The sequence below is a fragment of the Dermacentor silvarum genome, chromosome 4, assembly GCF_013339745.2.
Source record: "Dermacentor silvarum isolate Dsil-2018 chromosome 4, BIME_Dsil_1.4, whole genome shotgun sequence".
Taxonomy (NCBI): Eukaryota; Metazoa; Arthropoda; class Arachnida; order Ixodida; family Ixodidae; genus Dermacentor; species Dermacentor silvarum.
The window spans coordinates 3,415,972-3,438,893 of record NC_051157.2 but is presented as its reverse complement, the minus strand read 5'-3'; the positions used below and the strand labels follow the sequence as shown (position 1 = coordinate 3,438,893).

The following is a 22,922-nucleotide window of genomic DNA, read 5'->3' as shown; positions in this document are numbered from 1 at the left end:
TCAACGCCGTTGTGCTGTCAAGGCAGCTGTTGCGACCTGGACCATCACTGGGACGTTTGGCGACAAACCGACAGCAGAGTCAACGCAAGTGACGCCGGGCCTTACACGCTGCCTCCAACGTCGGACCGTTTCCACATCTGGCAACCAAGTGCTACGCTCTGTGCAGCCGCTTCGGATAGTCTACAAATACCGCCATCATGCTGCAATCACTCGGGGCACGCCACCGCAACTATGCTGGTCACGAGAATGCCCTTTTTCATGCAGGTTGGTTACTTGCCTAATACTAATTGCATTCGCTCTGATAACGCTTTTCTGCTTGCGGTGTCGTGCCCCACTGACGCCATTGATTGCTTTCGAAAATCAATGTTCATATTTTGTTACCAGTGTATCAACGCCTATGTCGTTTGCCTTCTGTTAGTGTTGGCTGGGGACGTCCAATTGAACCCAGGACCCGATGGCAATAGTAATCCTCAGCCGTCCCTTGAATCCATCGCTATGGCCATATCCCGCATTGAATGCTCTCAGAATACTGTGTTAAGTGAACTAGCGCTGATTCGCGCCGCTCAGTCGAAGGTGGAGGATTCGATTTCTAGCCTTTCCTCGCGAGTCGACGCCCTAGAAAAAATCGCGGAAACAAATCAGTTAAGTTGCACAAGCTCTGTAGCCGGTCCCGATATGGCTAAACTTTCGTCGGACATTAAACTGCTTTCGAACAAATGCGACGACGCCGAGAATCGTCTTCGACGCACTAACTTGCTGTTTTTTGGGATCACCGATAAGCAAGATGAAACGTGGTCCCAATCTGAATCACGTATCACTTCATTCTGCTCCCAGGAGCTCGATATCACCATTAATAGTCATGATATTGAACGTGCCCACAGACTTGGCCGCTACCAGCCAGGAAAGAACCGCCCGATAATTGTCAGTTTCATGAGATTCAAAGACAAAGGGCAAATTCTGTCTGCCAGTTCAAAGCTAAAAAATTCGCCGTTTTCAGTCCGTGAAGACTATTCTGCGCGTGTGCGCTTGGCAAGGAAGAAACTTTTTTCGTATGGTAAGCAGAGTACTGCTTTTTTCAAAATCCGTTTTGATAAGCTTATTATGAACAACAAACAGTTCGTGTACAATGCTGGAACTGATTCTGTAGTCGAGCTAAATTCATAGCGCTCACTGCATGCACCTAAGTCTTTGGTGCACCACCCTTTGGGAACTCCCAACCACGCAAGCTCTATCCCAAGAAATAAATCTGTATCAGTTTTACTAACCAATATCCGAAGCTACTTCCCAAAGAAAGACGCTGTCGAAGCTATATTGGATGACAACAGCACTGATATTGCCATCTTTACTGAAACTTGGCTCACACCTGATATACAGAATGACGAACTTTTGCATGAACAGCAGCCTTTCGCTTTTTTCCGGCGTGACAGATGTGGTCGCTGGGGAGGCGGCGTGATGGTTCTTGTTAAGGGCACCCTGGTTTCTTCTTCTGTTGCAATCAATAGTAAAAGCGAAATCCTTTGTGTAAACATTTCTTTGGCTCATCGCGCCTCTATCATCATTGCCTGCTACCAGCCACCCGATTCTGATCGCTCCTTCATTGACGACCTAAGTACCATTCTACTTGATATCAAAAGACAGTTTCCCTGCGCTAACCTCATGGTTTGCGGTGATTTTAACTTTCCAGACATTGATTGGGACAACCTAACTGCATCTTCACGTCATTCCAAAGATTTTTTGGATCTTATTCTTTCAACCTCGCTCAAACTGTCGGAATACCAACTCGTGGTAGTAACACCCTTGACCTTGTCCTTGTGTCAAATCCTGAGCTAATTCAGTCATTGTCATCCACCGACGGTCTTAGCGATCATAAGTTAGTGTTGTTCAACCTCGCAATTTCAATTCCTTCGCGCCAACGTTCAGTAAAGTACATTCGCGACTACAGCAAAGCAGATTTTTCCAAAATTAATGAGGAAATGGCCAAATTTCTCCAACACTTTGAACAATCTGCTCCTAATAAGTCTATTGACGAAAACTGGTTTTCGTATAAAGAAAAAATTATCTCTTTAATGGAACTCTATGTGCCCCTCGTTTGCATTCGCGGCGATGCCGCAAAACCGTGGTTTACAAACTCATTAAGAAAATTATGTAACAAGAAAAAGCGGTTGTTCAGGGAAGCCAAGAGCTCCAATTCAGCACTAAAATGGGAAAAGTACTTAGAGTGCCTGCATAATTATACGAAGTTGCTGAGGAGCACGAAACGGCACTTCTACAATAAAGACTTACTTGACATCCTCCGAAATAACCCCAAAAAATTTTGGACTTTGTTAACTCCCAATCGTAGTGGCTCGCATAACATCTCTTTATCATATCAGGATGGTTCTGTCGTTCCGAAGGAGCTTCGTTCTGACGTTTTGAATGCGTACTTCACGTCTGTTTTCACCCAGGAACCAGCTGCTAATATTCCTATACCACTCAGCTCAAATTTCCCTCAAATGCCACCAGTTGGTATCGCGGCAGAAGGAATCTGTAAAATAATTGACAATTTGAAGATATCCAGTGCCCCTGGGCCTGACAACATATCAGCTAAAATCCTTAAAGGCACAAAAGTAATATCCAGTCGCGTACTACAGATCATTTTCACGCAGTCTATTTCCAGTGGCCAAATCCCGTCCGAGTGGAAGGTAAGCAGAGTTGCACCGGTTATCAAGGCAGGAAGCCGCTCCGATCCATCGAATTATCGTCCTATCTCGTTAACATGCATTGCATGCAAACTTATTGAACATATAATTTATTCCCACGTGGCAAAGCACCTGGATAATAATTCCTTTTTCTTCAAAAACCAACACGGTTTTCGGTCTGGCTTTTTGTGCGAATCTCAACTGTTTGAATTCACGACTGACCTGCACTTAAACCTAGACTCATCCTTTCAAACTGACGTCATTTACCTTGATTTTTCTAAGGCTTTTGACCGTGTTCCCCAGCAGCGCCTCATGACTAAACTTTCTTGCCTTTCACTTGACCCGCTGATATTTTCATGGATTCACTGCTTTTTAACTGATCGTTCGCAGTACACTGTCATTGAAAGTAATCCTTCTGCCTCTAGTAACGTTATCTCCGGTGTCCCTCAGGGCTCTGTTCTTGGCCCGCTTCTGTTCCTAATCTTTATCAATGACCTTCCTGCTGAAATTTCATCATCCATTCGTCTGTTTGCGGACGATTGCGTTCTGTACCGACGTATCTCTACTATTAACGATCAGTCATTGCTACAGGATGATTTAACCTTAATCCAAAATTGGTGCTCGACTTGGCTCATGCAGTTAAATGTATCAAAATGTAAGTTCATGCACGTGTCTCGTAAAAGATCTAACCTACACTTCTCATACACGCTAAACACTACCGCGCTATCACAAGTGGAATCTTATAGGTATCTAGGCATAGAAATAACAAGTAATCTAAGCTGGTCAAAGCACATCACGTCGCTTTCTGCAAGCGTCTCTAAATCACTAGGTTTCATCAGACGATCACTCACTTTTGCTTCGCCCACGGTTAGACTAATCGCATACGAAACTTTCATCCGTACCAAACTTGAATACGCTTCCCCTATCTGGAACCCCCATCAAGAGTACCTAATCCAGGCGTTAGAGGCAATACAAAATCGAGCTGCTCGTTTTATAACGTCCAAATATGATTCTCGGTTGAGCGTTACTAACATCAAAGCTTCGATTGGTCTAACCTCCCTAGCATCCCGTCGTAAGATAGCAAGTCTTTGCCTTTTTCATAAGCTGTATTATAATTTTCCTCATTTACGTGAGAGCCTAATTCAGCCGCCCATGAGATCATCACGACGCCTTTTTAATTGTCACAGTGTTCAACGCATTCATGGTTCAACTAACGCTTTCAATAAATCATTTCTGCCGACTGCCATATCGGACTGGAATGTACTTCCTGACGGTATCGTCAATGAAACTAATCCTGTAAAATTTAAACAGTTATTATTACACCAGTGTTGTCCACAGCCCCACTAGTAAGCCCTTTCTTTTTTCGGCTTTCTAATTTTCATGTGTTTACTGTGTTTACCTGTTTTTGCAACCTGTATTAATGTCTTTTTTGTTTTCGTTTTTATGTGACCCGAGGTTACCATTTGTTACCCCCCCCCTTATGTAATGCCCCACCAGGGGCCCTTAAGGGCAAATAAATGATAAACTGATTTTATGGCAGTAGAGGTATTTCTTAGCGGGCTGAAGAGCACCAATAGTAAAGACACATGCGGCATTTATACCATGACAGTGAAATTCCTTGTAAAATAGCACTGTCCTCGGCATTACCCTCGATATTGCCTTGAATGCAGCTAGTAAGAGGCGAGCACTATAGTACTGTCCTCAAGCTGGGCTGTTGCGCATGCACTCTGACTGCGGTGAAATGATTCGATTGCAACCAGATGCTGAACTATCTCCTCCCTCAGATATGGCTAACCAGTGTCATTCAAAATGTGCATGACGAGCCATTTAAGTAGAAAAACGCTGAGATTACCTGTGCTGTACGGGCTTGCTCCTCAGGGCTTTCACCCTCGTCACCTTCTCCCGTCAGGGCAGTGAGTGTTCGGAACAAAGCTGACAGAGCCTTGCTGATGCCCACATCAACATGAATGTCCACACCCTCCATTTGCCACTGGACATTCAGAATCCACTTGGCATTGCCTGCATAAACCACACAACTTATTACACCCATTGGTGTAATGCTGTCTGTAATTTACAATTACCAGTTCATCTTGTTATCTTTCTCATATTGTACTCATAAGCTACGCTCAAGCAACAAGCTCAACTTAATCCCGCCATGACTGTTGTCTATGGCTGCACAATTAGAAATGCATTAAGATAGACATACATTTGTTACTTGTTTTTTGATCCTTTATAATTCAGCCTTTCATAGCGATTTACTTCCAGCAGAATAGCAGGCATCATGTATGCTGAATACTGTGTGGATTTTACCACCTTTCAAGATACCTTGTATATCAGTCACCTTTATCAATATTTACGTTACTTACTAATCAGGCTATAGCAATATAAATGTGCTAGGCTACCAATTTAAAGGCTGCTTATTTCTGAAGCTTCACTAGAATGTGTGTGCAGAGGAGCACAGAGCACATTTTTCCCGGGGATCTGTTGAGCCCAAGTCAGCAGTTTTTCCTTTAGCTCTCTTTATGTAGCAATAAAGAAAAGTGTGAAGGAAAGGATTCAGACCAGCTGCAGAAGCAACGAAAACAACAGAAAATGTTGGTGCCAACAGCCCTGCACAAGATGGTTGTGAAGTAGGGTGACGTATTGGCATAACTGCCACTTGCATGGCGCCCGACAAGACAGCAAACTCCAAGCTAGGTGATCACTGGTGCCATGTCCATCCTGCCATCTGTGGGGATTGAGGGAGGTGCCGGCGCCATTGCGCGGGCTTCACCTGTTCTGCCATCCATCGCCAACCTCGTCCGCTCCTAACCGGTTCTAGCGGTGGCGCTCCAATCACGTTGGTTTGCGGTGAGCGCGGAGTGCTGACGTCACGGCGGCCGCGTTTCGGCTGCTAGCGGCGGAGCGTGGCTGTCTTATCTCCGGGACCAGCGCACGGTACGTATATGCTTTCCTCTCGTCCGCCGACACCTTTGTGACTAGGACTGGAGCTTGCGCACGGTGCCTTTGCCCGTGCGGGGAGCGCGTATTTTATGCTGATCCTTTCCCGACGCTAAGCCAACGAGCAGTGCCTAGTGCTCGCGCGAGCGAGGTCGTACCACGCCGAGTCACACTTGCCGAAAGCCCAAGCCGAAGGAGATTGCCCGTGCTCTCACGAGTTGACCCATTGGTTATCGCCAGAAAAAGTACCATAGCCGCCGGGACCTTTCCTAGCGGCATGTCCCAGCTTGAGCCTGTGCTCTGGCCGCGACGTGCTATAAGTGCCTGTTATTGTATTTTCGCCCTTGGTGCGGGACCCTTTTGGTTCCCTGCCGGGCAGGTGTTTGTGCACTGCTGGTGCCGACGGATTCAATAAACAGTTTCCGTCAACTCAGGGCTTTACTGTGTTTTTGCGTGCGTCGCTCGGTAGCCGCTTGCGGTCTCTGAACTCGCGCGCGAGCGGTGCTGGAGGCGACGGTTCGCTCAGCTCGAACCCGCGGTGGTTGGTCTCCCGTGAGACACCAAGAACCCACATGGACGGGGTGGGGTCACTGACCCTCTGACGTCAGACCGAGAGCCCAGCTCTCTGCAGTCGCCACCACCGTACAAACGCCTTGCAGCCACTGTTGTGGCTGCCCCTTTATCTTGGCTCTGGTGGCATGGCCAGCTGACCCAGCAGTGTCCTGCCCCCATCCGGCTGGAGTTCGGGACCGCCACCACCACGAAAGCAACAACTCGATCAATCAACGGTGAGCCCGTTCCTGCTATCAAGACTGCCCTCAAAACTCCTACGTCTTCGGCCATTGTATGCACAAAACATACAATCACCTTTACCAACCGCCCTCAAATCCAAAAGCCAGTGTCAGGCCATAGTATGCAGTCCCTGATTACAACACCTGAAGAGGCAAAAGCCTCTAACATACAGATGCAACCTATAACGTCCAGATGCCTTTCCAACTAGTCATATCCCTGCATGTGACTTCCTTCAATGCCCCCAGTAAATAACGCCTCAAGCCACTCTCAATAGTGCCCGGAGATTCGTGTCTACTTCTCTATTTAGTCGCAGAGAATGACTGACACCCTACTCACTCTCTACAAATAATGCAGTTGCTGAGCAAGTATAATGCGACAGACTACTTGCAGCATCGTTCCAAGCAAGTCTTATACCTGTGTCACACGGGCACATTTGGAAAGCCTTCGAGTCGACGGCCTTCGAAATGCCACAACTCTATCGACTCAAAGGAGTCATCATACAGCCACACGGCACTTTTGAAAGGCCGTTGAGTGGTTCAGGCGTTTCTCGCAAAATTGTGTGGCTATGTGGATATTTATTTTCGTTTTCGTGTCACCAAAAGTTAAACAACATTAAAACCACTTAAAAGCACTATAATTTCTTTTATATTTGTTTATATGGCGAAATAGCGGCGATATGACCGCAGCCGGCAGCACATGGAGTACAGGGAGAGTGTACGAACACAAGCACGTCGCTGTTCTCGAGAGTATGTGCAGTTCGCACATATCAAGTGGCAAAAATAATTTACTGAATAATTAATAACACTTACATATAGTATTTTTAGAGCATTTTAGTTTGATTTGTTCTTTCTAACCGTGAGTAGGAGCACACTGTGAACGAGAGGGCATGTTCGCGCTGTTTCCGCTTCCGTTGCTCAAAGGCCATCGAGATTTCCATAGAGTTGTAGGGTGCTCCGTTGACTCGATAGACTATTGACTCGACGGCCTTCGAAACCGCCCGTGTAGCAGCTCTAACTTGACCTTTGAGTCAACTGACTATCGGTTGGAAGGCCTTCCAAACGCCCGTGTGACACGGGTATTAGTTGCAGTGAAACACTGACATCCATAAAATCCGCATCCATAAAAACAGCATGCCACAAGCCCACATCATCCTAGACAGCATGCTGTATAGTCAGAGCACATTCCATGTCAATGCTATCGCCGCATCATGCGCATCATTGCTGACGTACACTGCAAGAGATAATCCACAACCACGGGCACCCTCTCAACAGCATGTGCCTATCCGCGGCTCTGACAATCAAGCAGCTTCAGACAGCAGCACTTCACTCTGCAAGCTTATCTCACAGCAACAGCCAGCATAGTCTGACATATGACTGACATATAGTCTGACTTGGGCAGCAGCAGAAGCACAGAAAGGACTCGTCCTAAACTTCATTTCTACATTTTACAGTGCTGCTTGTCTGGCGAGGATCGACAGCTGCTGCGACACGTGCGAAAGGGTAGCCGGGGACCGGCTGCGCAAGACGTTGCGAGGAATTCTCATTCCGTGCCAAGCGTGAACAGTAATCACTGATTACTGATCCATACGTGCCACCGTGTTGTCTAGCTGCCTCGTCAACAAGTGGTGCGCAGAAGACTCATCACGTGACGACGACGTCCCTCCCCAGCCTTCAGCAGCTTATAAAAGGAGGATTCACTGACGCTGTCTTCACTTGGGCAGCAGCAGAGGCACAGAAAGAACTTGTCCTAAACTTCATTTCTACATTTTACAGTGCTGCTTATCTGGCGAGGATCGACAGCTGCTGCGACACGTGCGAAAGGGTAGCCGGGGACCGGCTGCGCAAGACGTTGCGTGGAATTCTCATTCTGTGCCAAGCGTGAACAGTAATCACTGATTACTGACCCATACGTGCCACCGTGTTGTCTAGCTGTCTCGTCAACAAGTGGTGCGCAGAAGATTCATCACGTGACGACAACGTCCCTCCCCAGCCTTCAGCAGCTTATAAAAGGAGGATTCACTGACGCTGTCTTCACTTGGGCAGCAGCAGAGGCACAGAAAGGACTTGTCCTAAACTTCATTTCTACATTTTACAGTGCTGCTTATCTGGCGAGGATCGACAGCTGCTGCGATACGTGCAAAAAGGTAGCCGGGGACCGGCTGCGCAAGACGTTGCGTGGAATTCTCATTCTGTGCCAAGCGTGAACAGTAATCACTGATTACTGACCCATACGTGCCACCGTGTTGTCTAGCTGTCTCGTCAACAAGTGGTGCGCAGAAGATTCATCACGTGACGACGACGTCCCTCCCCAGCCTTCAGCAGCTTATAAAAGGAGGATTCACTGACGCTGTCTTCACTTGGGCAGCAGCAGAGGCACAGAAAGGACTCGTCCTAAACTTCATTTCTACATTTTACAGGTTTGTGAATAGCATCACTTTCCTATAACTTTCAAGACATTTCACAGTTAGCTGTGCCCTGCACTGTTGCCCTCGAAGTTGTAGCTATGAGTACCATTGCCGATGTATCTTGCTTTGATTGTGGCTTGAGTGTTGGTTCTGATGATGACTGTATAGTATGCAGTGAATGTCTTAGTTCTTACCACATAGGACCCTGCTCTCACATAAGCGAGAGAACATTTAAAGAAAAAAACTGATGCAGCAAAAAAGAAGTGGCGATGTCCCATGTGCAGGGGAGTAAGAGCAAAGAAAGTTGTCGATTACTCCAATGTTGTGGCCATTGCAGAGTTAACGGAGACAGTGAAAACTCTGAAAGACACTGTTGCTGTCATCGAGGCCAGCGTGCAAATGTTGTCTGACAAATATGATGGTGTACTCACTGCCATTAAAGAGCAGGACAACAAATTGTCAGATGTAAGGCGGAAAGCTGATTCAGCAGAAACAAGTTCGAGCACTAAAGAAATTCAAGATATAAAGAAAGATCTCAATGAACTTGAACAACATAATAGGAAGTTCAATCTAGAGTTTCATGGAATCCTGTGGGGTCTCACATGTGCTCTTGGGACAAAGGAACGACAACACAGTATTGCTAACAAACAAAAGGGAATTTATTACACCTTTCATACACTAATACATGCTAGCCGAATTACTATGCATAAAACATTCACATGGGCGCGCGACAAATCAAGGAAGTCCGACTCACCGCGACCGGATAGCGAGCGAATATGTTCACCCCATGCTATGACACCAACGCCTAGTCGTTCCCGTGTACGGTCACGCGAACGGTGGTGCGTTCGAACGATCCGTGTTCGTCCATACCGGTGCCCCGCTCCTAGCCACGCGAGACAGGTCTCGCGAAGCATGGATCGGCGCAAGCGAGGGACGTCCGCATTGCTCACCGATCCCCACCCGAAGAGGAACAGCCTTTTCCCTTTTGCGCCCGCGTAACCCCCCGCCGTCAGGTGGCGTTAGCAGCGCAACACTAGCACCATCTCTCGTAATACGCAGCAACTCCGCCGCCTTAAAGCTACGTGGCGAAGCCGGATTACAGGAGACAAGCCATGCGGGGAAAACAACATCAGGGGACGCGTGAGAGTCGCGCATTCCCACAATCCGTAAGACCGATCATGAGAATTTATTGGAAAAGGTCAATACAGTTGCTGCATCAATTCAGATGCCAGCTCTAACAGGAAGTGATGTCGCGGCAATACACCGTCTACTTTCTAGGACAGACAAGATACCAGGCATCACTGTACGCTTCTTGTGACAGTCGGTTCGGGACACCTGGCTACATGGCCGTAAGAAGCTAAGGGATGCCAAATCTGAAGTGATGATTAAGGAGAACTTGACAAAGCAAACTCGAACTTTGTTCTGGGAGGCAAAGCAATGGGCTAGAGAGAATGACATCCGTTTTGTATGGTGTACGAACGATAAGGTTCTGATGAGACGCAGGTATGGACTTCCTGCCATTCTGGTGAAGAGTAAGGAAGATTTCCCGAGCACAGTTTGAGGTTCCTGTCACGTTTATATCCATATTTCTTTCTTGAACTATGTTCGTTTTGCCAACTGAATTGCATAGACATATTGGAGACAAATTTATGCCTGGCATAAAATTCTCTCATTTAAATTGTCAATCCACAAGAAATAAATATGAGTCTCTAGATTTCTTATTTTCACAACTTGATTTTCAGTTTGACATAATCATGTTAACCGAAACTTGGTACACGAATGATGATAATCCATTTTCTCTGCCTGGTTACGATGTTTACTGTGATAATCGTTCCTATAGTCGAGGTGGTGGTGTTTGCTTGCTTGTAAAAGAAACTTTTCAGTGTGAACTCCTAACAGAATTTTGTTGTTCAGAACCTGATTGTGAGATGCTGACAGCTGTCCTAAACAATTACGCCATATCAGCCGTGTATCGCCCTCCGTCAGGAAATATTTCGAAATTTATGGCTCATTTAGAAAACTTGTTTAACTATGCTGTGATGAATAGATATTTAATTGTATGTGGCGGCGATATTAATATTGACATGTTATCTAACGAAACTTGTAAACATGAGATGACGTGTCTGTTTGATAGTTTTGGATTGCTTAACACTATTATTATGCCAACAAGAGTTACTACCAATGCATGTAAACTAATCGATGTCTTTCTCACGAACGTTAATTCTGAGGATGTTAGAGCAGGAACCATTTCATGTGATATTAGCGATCACCTAACTGTATTTCTAGTTACTAAGCAACAAATTAAAAAGAAACTACCCTCTATATCATCACGTTCCATAACAGCGCCTAAACTTGAGAATTTCCGTCAAGAACTAATTCACATATCGTGGAATGACGTTCTAGCCGAAGATAATGTGAACACTGCAGTCAATACATTTATTGAAAAGTTCAAACAAATATATTATCATAATTTTCCTCGAATTACCCACCGCCAATCTAAAAAAATTAGGAAACCGTGGATCACGCGAGACCTGTTACACAAAATAAACTAAAAAAACGTAATGTACAATACATTTCTTGCTGGTCGCGGCCCACAACTATTTAGTACCTTTAAAAAATTCTGCTGTTCCTATGCCTCTCCCCTTTCCACTCACAACTGGTTTCAATAGTGGCGCTCCACTCGCGGTATTTTGCGGTGGGGGTGCTCACGTCAGTCCCGTGGCCGCTGGCAGCTTCACGTGCATGGGGGAGAGCCACTGAGCTCCAAAACAGCACTGGGTGCATATGTGCTTTCCTCTCGTCCGCCGACACCTTTGTGTCTAGTACGCGTGCCCGCTGCGCTAGGGCTAACCGGGTAGCGAGCCGCCAAGCGCGAGAGCAAAAGTCTCATGTAACCACCTCGTTGCAGGCCTATGAGCATCTGCCGCGGCGATGAGGCGCTCAGTGGAAGAGAGCTCGGGTGGAGAGGGCACCTGGGGGCCACCACTCGGGAGGCTAATGATCAGGGCGCATCCCGGTGACGTTTGCTCGGGCGGCAACTCAAACCCGGGAGGGAGTAGCATGGTTTGCGCGGGAAATTAGCTCCGGTGCGCTAGCCGTGTCCATGTTGCCATTATGGTGACGGTTACTAGAGATCGAGCTAAGCACAATGCGCGAGCCAGGGGACGAAGCACGGGAAGGCACCTCGCTCTCCTTAGATCCTGTGTTGCACCAGTGCTTTGCAATATTCTTTTTTTTTTTTTCACAAATGGACTAAGCATTGCGCCAGCTTTTACCAACTTATAAGGTCTTTAAAGTTATAAGATATGTAGAAGGTTTTTTGATTATTTTAACCAAGAATGGAAGTTTGCACTTCACAGAAGCTGTGGGCAATGTTTTATCGCTATTTAGACAACATGGAAAAGGCTTGGATTTTATGAGTGAACTGCCTGAGCGTAATTTTTTACAGTTTTTAGATCTGAACATGGAGTTCTCTACAGATTGGCTCTGTTGGGGTTATGCTCCGTGTGCAAAGAAAGCGCTTCTGCAATATGATTCCTCCCATTCAAAAATAGTAAAAAGAGGAATTGCTGCACTTTGCCTTGATTCTGTGCTCAGGAAATCATGTATCCACAGGATGCAGTCGAGTTTTGAAAACCAATTGGCCAGGCTGGCTTCAGCTGGGTTCCCTGGTTCGCTTGTGACTACCATCGCTGAAAGCCTCTTGCAAAAAATGAAGAGAAGTGCAGTGAGAGCTGCAGGTGCAGAGGTCCCTCGAGAAGACGTGAGCCCAGTGGTTGTTGTGCCATATGTGCAGAAACTGGCCCACAATTTGAAGAAGGTTGCGAGCAGGCATGGTGTTCCACTCGTCTTTCCAGCCCCTAGAAAGCTCAGAGGCTTTTGCTCTCGCATAACAAAAGGAAAGGGAAAAAAAAAAGAAAAACCCTGCGGAACTAAGCATGGATGACCGTTCATGAGATGTGTCTAAGGGGTAGTTTATGAAATTCCCCTCTCCTGCGGTCATTCCAATATAGGACAAACCGGGCGCTGTGTAAATGAGCGGATCAAGGAAGACAAACGAAACGTTGAGCAAAATAAAGAGGGCCCAAATTTGCCTAAGCATATTAGAAACTGCCGCTCACGTTCCTGTTGGCCGTGCTTTTTTGATGCGTGGTTTCTTGCCAGAAGTACAGATGCGAAAGCCAGGGAAATGATGAAAGCATTCTATGTCAGCAAGAAAGGTAACTTGTGCGTTACTGAGACTTCCATATCCTTGTAAAAGGGCGAGAACATTTTTTTTCAGCGTTCCTCATCATATCGCACTTGATGCTTGAATGAATGTGCTTGCTGCGCAGGCGTCGACTGACGGTATATATATATATATATATATATATATATTGTAGTGAGAAATACGGGCACCAGCAGAAGACGAATAAGACGTTTGTTGGTGCTCGAGCTCGCTCCGTTTGGCCGTTGCCTGTTTCGGCGCATTCATAAAAACGCCGAGCGTATCTAAACGCGTACTATCAATTGGTGGAGCGTGCTGGTTCCCATTTCATCCTGGAACTCCGTACCCGGACCCTACCCCCAGCCTCGGCAATGCCTGACGACATGCCCCAACAAGGTGCTCCCGTACCACCGGTGGTCGCCTGCTCCGGCGTAGCCCGACAGCGAGACCCTGTAATTTTCAACGGCACCGACGAGCACGACGTCGAGGACTGGCTCACTTCGTATGAGCGGGTCAGCGCCCACAATAAGTGGAATGACGGTGACAAGCTCAGCAACGTCAACTTTTACCTGGCGGGCGTTGCACAGCTATGGCTCCTCAACCACGAAGCTGATATTGCCAATTGGGCATTTCCCTTACGTACTATCAATATATATATATATATATATATAACTGTGTCTTCCGTAAAATAACGCAGTTGTGAGTGGCGCTCCGTCCCGTTCTTTTCTCTTGTGTGCTGTGTGTTTCTGCCGCCTTAATATAGTTATAAAGAGACATAGCAAGTTTCACTTTGTGGGAATTATAAAGGTTCATATTTTCCCACGTCCTTATGCGCGCCACGAAAGTAAGGAGAGCAGACACCTTTTTGCCTCTTCCCGTTCGAGGAGCCAAATGGCTTTTCGTGCGATGGCGCGATCCTCTTGGCAACCGGTTGCAAACGCAGCGGTGACGTGTACGGGGAGCCCCGCGCTCATTGGACCGAGCCCAGAACGAGGCGGGGCAGTCGCGATCGGCGCGACCGGCGCGACCGGCACACGCCGGAGAAATGGGGGATGACTGCGAGCCGCGACGAAGGACGGAGCTCAGGTAACCATCTCGTTTCCCTCCTTTGTCGCGCCCTACCTCGTTCGACCACTATCGACCCCGAACAAACGTCGAGGTCCACCTGCTTCCACGCGAATTCCCATGGAGCAATAAACCCTTTTTATACTTGTTACGCTATCGTGTGTTGTCGTGTATCTGCCTGTCCTTGTACCGCTGAACCCCGGTAGTACAAGGCAAGCACAAGGGAGTTGGCCATCAAGCCTAAGCTTTACGATGATGATGATGATGATGATGATATGTGGTTTTTTGTGGCGCAAGGGCCAGGTATGGCCAAAGAGCGCCATGACTGATAATGCTGTGTTAAGCGCTGATTGAATAGTTGCGATGATAGGATGTAACATGGCTGTAAAGTGGCCTAAAATCAATCGCTATCGTAGAAGCGTAAAACGATATATAGTATAAAATTATGACAGTGATATGTGGAGTGGTCTATGGGTACAGTACGAATGACAAGTGATCATGAGGCTAAAATGCAAGAATATGGAAATAAGCACGTATGCCTCCTTAAGGCCTTTGAACCCAAAGGCTGGGAGGCAGGTGCTTTCTGTAATGCAGCTACCGCAGCAGAAACCTCTGTTAGGAGGCCGTGCTACGGATTTCCTGGGGCTATAACATGAAACCTGTGTACATCTTTTAAAAATTCGAACAAGGATTGGTAATTAAAGAGAGGTTCTATACCAAGATCATTTGAGGGTGAAGTGGAATTTGCTGTCGTTGTGGTAATAGAAAGTGCTTTTTCCTATTAGCGTTTAATTCCGTGCATTGCAGCAGGACATGAAGCACCGTAAGTGGCTCACCACATTCATCACACGTGGGTGGATCACCACCGGACAAGAGGTAAGCGTGTGTGTACTGTATTCACAACAGCTTTACGACAAAGGCGGCTTGAGAGAACCCGGAGACAACAACTTTAAAATGCACCTGGAGTGTCCATATACAGTGGAATCTCAATGATACGATCACGACTAATACGAATTTCCGAATGATACGAATATTTCCGTGGTCCCGGCCGCGTCTCCATCGGGCAGGTCATTCCCAAGGTGGAGGTTGTGCGAAGCACACGCTGCCACCCTCTCCCACGGGCGCTCGCCGTCACTTGCGCACGGAGCACACGTGGTGGTAGCCAGGCGGACAACTCGTGCGCGCATAGCGGGAGCCGAGCGGAAACGGGAGAGATGCACTTTGCCCTCTCCCGGTTCTCGCTCGCCTCTCGCGACGCACGGGAAGAGGGAAAGTACCCGGTGGGCGAGGAGGACACTCCCCTCGCGGAAAGGTATAAAGGTATAAAAGAGCGCGACCGAGAGACCCCTGGGGCTCTCTGACCTCGCTTGACCTACCTGCCCGTACGGATTTACCTGCTGAAAGCCGTGAGTGACCTCGTTTGCGTGACTACTACACGCGACGAGGCAAGCCTATTTTATTAGCTATTATACAGAGCGGACTTCCCTCTGCAAGTGTGTTTTATTGCCCACAGCAATAAACGCTGTTGAGTTGACTCGCTTGTTGCCTTATTCGCCCGAACCCTGCGTAGCTGCGATTACACGCGCTACGGGTTGGGGAAGACCCCCACATTTGGCGCTACCAACGTGGTTCGAATTCGGCAACACAGCGAGTCTTTTTTCTGTTTTTTGGAGCTGGGACTACTGAAGTTACAGCAAACAATGGCGACGGGCTTGTCTAACTTTCCAGATTTGTTCAGGTTGTCGGATGTAGCGGCAGATAATCAGAGACCTAGTGCTAACGCGGCGGCAGCTTCCGAACAAACCGGTAGCTTTGATTTCGAGTGTTTCACGCGGAACAGTCGGGATCGCGGAAATGCCACGTTGGCAGGGTTTAGGGCTGAAAGTAGGCCTAACATGCCTAACACCTCGCCGCTTCGTCCCCTGGACTCAGAGCCACCTATGCCTCTAAATAGTTCGACGCAAGCTGCGGATGCGTCCGAACCTTCGGGCGGTAGTATTCCGTCAAGCGAAATAATGCTGCAGAATGCGCTGCAAGTCATGCAGAGCTTAGCCGGTGCCCTGCAGAACACAATGCAGGCCCCGTCGCAGAGCGAGCGACCACGAATTAAGGCAGACATGCCTACCTATAGTGGGTACCACGATCGCACTAGTGCAAACGAGTACCTCGACCGTCTGCAGTATTATCAGCAAGCAACAGGGCTTTCAGATGCCGAACTTCTCGCGCGCGTGGTCCCTGCTTCACTGACTGAGCAGGCGGCTCGTTGGTTCCGACTGGCCGGACACAGAGCCCGCACGGTAGAAGAGTTCCGTGCGAACTTCCGCGAGGAATTTCTTCCGGCCAACTACGAGTGGCGTTTGAGGAGAGAGTTGGAGTTGCGTACCCAGCATCCGGACGAGTCCCTGCTGGAGTATGTTCGAGCGATGGACGAACTTTATCGTCTCGCGAGCCCTCTCGCCACTGACGCCAAGAAAGTCAAGCGTGTCGGTGGCGAACACTTGCGCGACCCCTGATGTTGTTTTCCCCGCATAGCTCGCGTCTAGTGCCGGCAGTGGCCGTAGTGGTTGCGGCGTGTTGCGAGAGATGGCGTGAGTGTCACGATGCTAACGCCACCGAACGGCGGGGTGACTTGGGAGAAAAAGGTTGAAGGCGCTCTGCTCTCTCTTTGGGTTGGGATCGGTGAGCAACGCGGACGTCCCGCGCATGCGCCGATCCACGCTTCGCGAGACGTCTCGCGTGGCTCGGAGCGGGGCACCGGTATGGACGAACAAGGATCGTTTGAACGCGCCACCGTTCGCGTGACCGTACACGTGAACGACTAGGCAATGTTGCCATAGCATGGGGCGAACATATTTGCTCGCTATCCGGTCGCGGTGAGTCGGACTTCCTTGATTTGTCGCGCGCCCATGTGAATGTTCTATTGGTTGTAATTCGGCTAGTGTGTGTTAGTGTATGTAAGGTGCAATAAATGCCCCTTTGTTTGCTTGCACTACTGTGTTGCCGTTCCTTTGTCCCAAGAGCATGTGTCCTTTGTCCCAAGAGCATGTGTCATGTGAGCTTTGTCCCAAGAGCAAGAGCTACCCGTCGCCGAAAGATATCGGCGAACTGAGACGCTTTCTGGGATTGGTAAATTTTTATCGCCAATTCATTCCAGACTGCGCGGCAGTGCAAGCGCCTTTAACGAAGCTCTTGAGGAAAGATGAGCGTTGGACTTAGGGTCAAGAGCAGGAGGCGGCACTGCGCGGCCTCACAAAGGTGCTCGCTGACACAGCAGAGTTGCAGCTGCCTGACTTGAACAGGGAGTTTGTGATTCAAACAGACGCAAGCGACCTGGGTCTAGGTGCAATTTTGCTTCAGGAGCACAGAGGCATTCTCCGACCGGTTGCGTTCGCGAGCCGTTCGTTGACGCCGGCGGAAAGGAACTACTCGGTGACAGAGAAGGAGTGTCTCGCTCACCCTGCGAAAGTTTGACTATTATGTCGACGGAGTGGCATTCACGATTGAGACTGACCACATGGCTCTCACTTGGTTGAGGCGCTTGAGTGAGCCGAGTGGCCGCCTGGCGCGTTGGGCACTGCTGCTGCAGCGTTACGACTTCACCGTGCGCCACCACAAAGGAAAAAGCAATGCCGCAGCGGACGCACTTTCGCGAGCGCCAGTCCGAGGCAAGGGAAAAACCCTGGCCGTAGCCCGAGTAAGGGACGCGGAACAACCCTCGATCCTGGGCGAGAGCGTGAACCACGTAGATGTTGTCGGTTCCGCAGGAGTTGTCTTCAGCAGAAAGGAGCTGTTCGAGGCTCAGCAGAAGGATCCGTTTTGTCGAAAAGTGCTCGACGGGCTCCGGGAGCCGGGCGGCGCGACCGCCGCACACATGGAGGCAGCTGGTATTGCTGTCGGTGCGGAGCGCTCAGGAACAGTTGGTAATGCTGTGAGCGCGCTGGATTCCTATCTGCTGAATTCCGAAGGCGTCCTGCTGAGGTATATTCCCACCGAGAACGACACAAGTTAGGCGTTTAAGGTGGTGATACCACGCGCGTTGAGAGGAGCACTGCTACGCTACTTTCATGACTCGTGCATCGCTGGGCACGCGAGCAGCCTCAAGACTTACGTTAAGTTGTGTCGCTTCGCTACCTGGCCAGGCATGAAACGGGATGTGATTCGCTACGCTCGATCGTGTCATGTGTGCCAAAGCGTGAAGCCCCGAGGCAGACGACCGCCCGGCTTCATGCAGCCTATCGACAGCCAGACTCCCTGGCAAATCGCGGCATGTGACGTCATGGGACTGTATCCCACAACTCCGAGCAGGAACAAATTCTTGCTGGTGGTCACGGATCACTTCAGTAAATGGGTAGAACTTTTCCCCCTACGAAAACTGACGGCACGGGTGATCATGGATAAGTTGATGGAGGTTTTTACCAGGTTTGGTTTTCCGGAAGAGTTGATAACGGACAAAGCATCCTAATTCACTGCAAAGGTGTTCGTTGACTCATGCGCCGCACTTGGCATTAAGCATAAGAAAACGACAACCTACCATGCTCAGTTGAACCCCAATGAACGAGTCAATCGCAACATCAAGCACATGCTCGTCGCGTTCTCTGAAAGGCATAAGGACTGGGATACCTACCTTCCAGAGATCGGGTTTGCATTGCGATCGACAGTGAACCGCTCGACTGGGTATGCGCCTTCTTCTCTCAACCTGGGGAGAGAGCTGCCGAATCCGATGGATAGGGTTCTCGCGGATCGCAGCGGAATGCCAGTTGCGCCGTCAGCACGAGCTGAATACGCGACGCATCTACGTGCGAAGATGACGGAAGCTTTACATAAAGCACGCTGTAATCTTCGCACTGCAAAAGCACAACAGTAGGCACAGTACGACCGCTCGCATTGGAACGTCCACTATGAAGTGGGCGAACTGGTGCTTCGATGCCAGCACGTTCTCAGCGATGCTACCAAACAGTTCGCTGCCTCGCTGGCGCCGAAGTGGACCGGGCCGTACCAAGTGAGAGAGAAGGTTTCCTCGCTTGTTTACCGGCTCGAGAACAAGAAAGGAAAGCCGACCGGCGGACCAGTACATGTATGCGGCCTGAAACGCTACGTGCCGCGAGATGAGCAGTGCGATGACGATCAGGCCCTCCCTCAACCACGATCGGTGAGAGAGAGCAGGCAGAACCGAACGGCGAGCCCGCAGTCGCGCTACAATTTGCGTAGCAGGCGAAAGTAATCTGACTGCTAGTTGCGTAACCCGACGACTGCGAGGAACATTCGTAAGTCCGGGTGGTGTTGCGTGCCACGTGAGCATACAGCCGTGCCGGGCTGGCACCTTGGTAGTTCCTGCCGGGGAAGCGAACGTCTAGTGACCACAGAGCGCCGAGTATGGACAACGAGTCGTCGAGGCCACGGCGGGAATGTGGCGTGAACGTTCGACGCGTGGGTGTGCGGGGTGCGGTTTCACCAAAGACTGCTGTGAGGGACAGTGCGGTGATTATCTTGTGCTGCGACTCGAATTGGTGATGATTCTTGCGAACATTCCCTTCGTAACAGACGTCGACGAGGTTCCCAGATACGGCCAACTATCCTGCTGATCACAGTGCCGCTTCGTGCAGTTTGCTAATAATTTCCAGGAGCAGAGCAAGACAAGATACGGCCGTGCGAATTGCCTGCAGTACGCGCTGGAACAACTGACGCCCTTGCAGTACTGACGGCGCTACGCCGGCCTGGAGCCGCACGAACCGCTAGCCGGCGGCCGGCAGACGACCACCCCCTCCAGTGCAGCCTACACCTAGGGCGCAGCACTGAGAGCCACCTTCGAGCCCCCACAACGATCCCTCCCGCCTCGCTAGCACGAGCAGTGCAGCTGACCAGCCGCCTCCGAGTCGGCATCAAGTGTTTGCCAGCTGAGGGCCCCATCACCACAACGCTTCCTCGGTCGCCAACCTCGGCGGGTACCCAGGCAAACGGACGTCCCTAGGTGCCAGCCTCAACGTACGGGGGCCTTCTTAAGGGGGGGAGGATGTGGGGAGCACACGCTGCCACCTTCTCCCGCGGGCGCTCGCCTGTCGCTTGCGAACGGTGCGCACGGGCGGGCATCTCGTGCGCGCACAACGCGCGCCGCGGGAGCCGGGCGGACACGGGAGAAATGCACACGGGAGAAATGCAAGCCCGAGCAGTGCAGCTGACCAGCTGTCTCCGAGTCGGCATCAAGTGTCCGCCAGCTGAGGGCTACTTCGCCACCAGCCCGACGCTTCCTCGGTCGCTAACCTCGGCGAGTACTCGGGCAAACGGACATCCCTAGGTGCCAGCCTCAACGTATGGGGGCCTTCTTAAGGGGGGGAGGATGTGGGGAGCACACGCTGCCACCTTCTTCCGCGGGCGCTCGCCCGTCGCTTGCGCACGGAGCACACGCGGCGGTAGCCGGGCGGACATCTCGTGCGCGCACAGCGCGTGCAGCAGGAGCCGGGCGGACACGGGAGAAATGCACTTTGCCCTCTCCCGGTTCTCGCTCGCCTCTCGCGACGCGCGTGCCCGCGCGGGAAGAGGGAAAGTATCCGGCGGGCGAGGAGGACACTCCCCTCGTGGAAAGGTATAAAGGTATAAAAGAGCGCGACTGAGAGACCCCCGGGGCTCTCTGACCTCGCTTGACCTACCTGCCCGTACGGATTTACCTGCTGAAAGCCGTGAGTGACCTCGTTTGCGTGACTACTACACGCGACGAGGCAAGCCTATTTTATTAGTTATTATACAGAGCGGACTTCCCTCTGCAAGTGTGTTTTATTGCCCACAGCAACAAACGTTGTTGAGTTGACTCGCTTGTTGCCGTGTTCGCCCGAACCCTGCGTAGTTGCGATTACACGCGCTACGGGTTGGGGAAGACCCCCACAAGGTCATCCGCATACTCAGTATGCTCATCGAGGCAAATGGTTGTAATGGACAGACGATCGCTCGTATCGCCACCAAAACGGATAACATGGTCAGGCTCATCACTAGGGTCTCCAACAGTCGCGGAGGGCTGGGGAGGACAACCTCGTCAGGTTGTACCACGCCTTCCTAATGAGCCACATCACGTACGTGGCCGCCGCGCATCGCTGGCACGGATACGAGAGGGCAAAGCTCGAAGCGCTGATGCACAAGAGCATCAAAAAGGTGCTCAGCATCCCCATGGCCGCCAGCACGGAGAAGCTCATGCAGCTGGGAGTCCACAACACTCTCGACGAGGTTGTCGAGGCACAGCAGACAGCCCAGGTCGTCAGGCTCTCTTCCTCGCCTGCGGAGAGGCGGATCTTGGAGGCGCTGGGCTGCAATCCCAGTGCCGTCAGGGAGAGGCGGTGCGCGCTCGACGCGGATACGCGGGAGGCCATCACAGTCTCGCCGTTCCCGCGCAACGTGCACCCACAACACAATGTAGGCAGACGCAGGGCCCGGGCAGCTACACTTCTCAGATCCATCGCTGGCGATGCGCGATCGGTAGCGTTCGTCGACGCCGCCCAATACGGTTCATCCGACCGATTCGTGGCGGCTGTGGTAGATCACAGGGGCAACCTCCTTAATGCCGCATCGGTGCGGGGCTCGTCTCCGGCACTGGCGGAGCAGGTCGCGGTGGCCCTCGCCCTCCGGGACGGGAGTAGGCCACAGATCTACACAGATTCCCGGGCGGCGGTCAGGGCCTTCGCCACGGGTTCGGTCTCGAGGGAAGCGGCCTCCCTGCTTTGCGGCAGGAGCGTCTCCCCTCATGTCATCACTTGGTTCCCGGCCCACATGGGACTTCAGGTCTCCACCGTCGTTCACAATGCCAACGAGCTGGCCCACGCCCGCGTGGGGGAAACGCCGCTCGAGGGCGCGGACGCAGGGTTCCACAAGGACTCGCTCCACACGTTCAAGGAGATTTCAAAGCACTATCAGCTCGGCAGGAGGGTCTATCCCCCGCCCCACGCCAAGCTCTCCAGGCCTCAGTCTTCCACCCTTCGCATGCTGCAGACCGGGTCATATCTGTAGGCGCCTGTTATTGTATTTTCGCCCTGGTGCGGGACCCCTTTGGCTCCCCTCCGTGCGGGCGTTTGTGCAGTGCTGGTGCCGACGGTTTCAGTAAATGGTTTCCGTCAACTCAGGGCTTTACTGTGTTTTTGCGTGCGTCGCTCGGTAGCCCCTTGCGGCCTCTGAGCTCGCACGCGAGCGGTGCTGGAGGCAACGGCTGACGCGTGGCTCGCAGAGCTCAAACCCGCGGTGGTTGGTCTCCTGTGAGACACCAAGAACCCACATATCCCAGTCTAGCCAGGGTCAGTACGTACGCGGACTCGTTCGAGCCCGATTGTCCGGATTGTGGCGATCCCTTCTGCACTTTAGAACACATGCTCTGGCGGTGTCCCTCGTTACGGGCCCACGATAATCTCACCATGGAAGAAGAGTGGGTGGAGGTGCTCAAGAGCTCCGACCTCACCGCTGAGCTACGGGCTGTCCAGAGGGCCCACGACGCGGCGGTCAGGCACGGCCTGCCCGTCCCAACGTGGGAGCGGCCCACGGAGGCTCCTCCCCCGTAAGGGGTTCTCGGATTTTAGGTCCTCAGGACCTAAAATAAAGTTCACTGCCTGCCTGCCTGCCCGGCCGAGCCCCGTTACTTTGCAACGTGCTAGAGAACGGTTGTTACGAATCGATTTTCGACCCGCGTCGGTTGATATGAAGAAATGTCGCCCCACCGACGGCAGCGAAAGAGAACAGCGAGCAGTCACGCGCTTTCTCCCTTTCTCTTTTGGTGCGGACGCGTGGACGCGGCGCCGGACAGCGCGAAGGCCGTGACTGGGCGCGAAGAGTTTGACGCAGTGGCGCTTTTGTTGCTTTTGTGCTT

At 50.9% G+C, this 22,922-nt stretch overlaps 1 protein-coding gene across 1 annotated transcript in view; it reads right to left on the bottom strand.

The window, feature by feature from the left end:
• Nucleotides 1–22,922, bottom strand: part of LOC119448019 (transmembrane protein KIAA1109 homolog) — a 431,927-nt gene that overhangs the window by 229,515 nt on the left and 179,490 nt on the right. Inside the window, exon 16 of the mRNA XM_049665124.1 lies at nt 4,531–4,697. Within this exon, the coding sequence (XP_049521081.1) occupies nt 4,531–4,697 (167 nt within the window). The remainder of the gene's footprint in view (nt 1–4,530; nt 4,698–22,922) is intronic.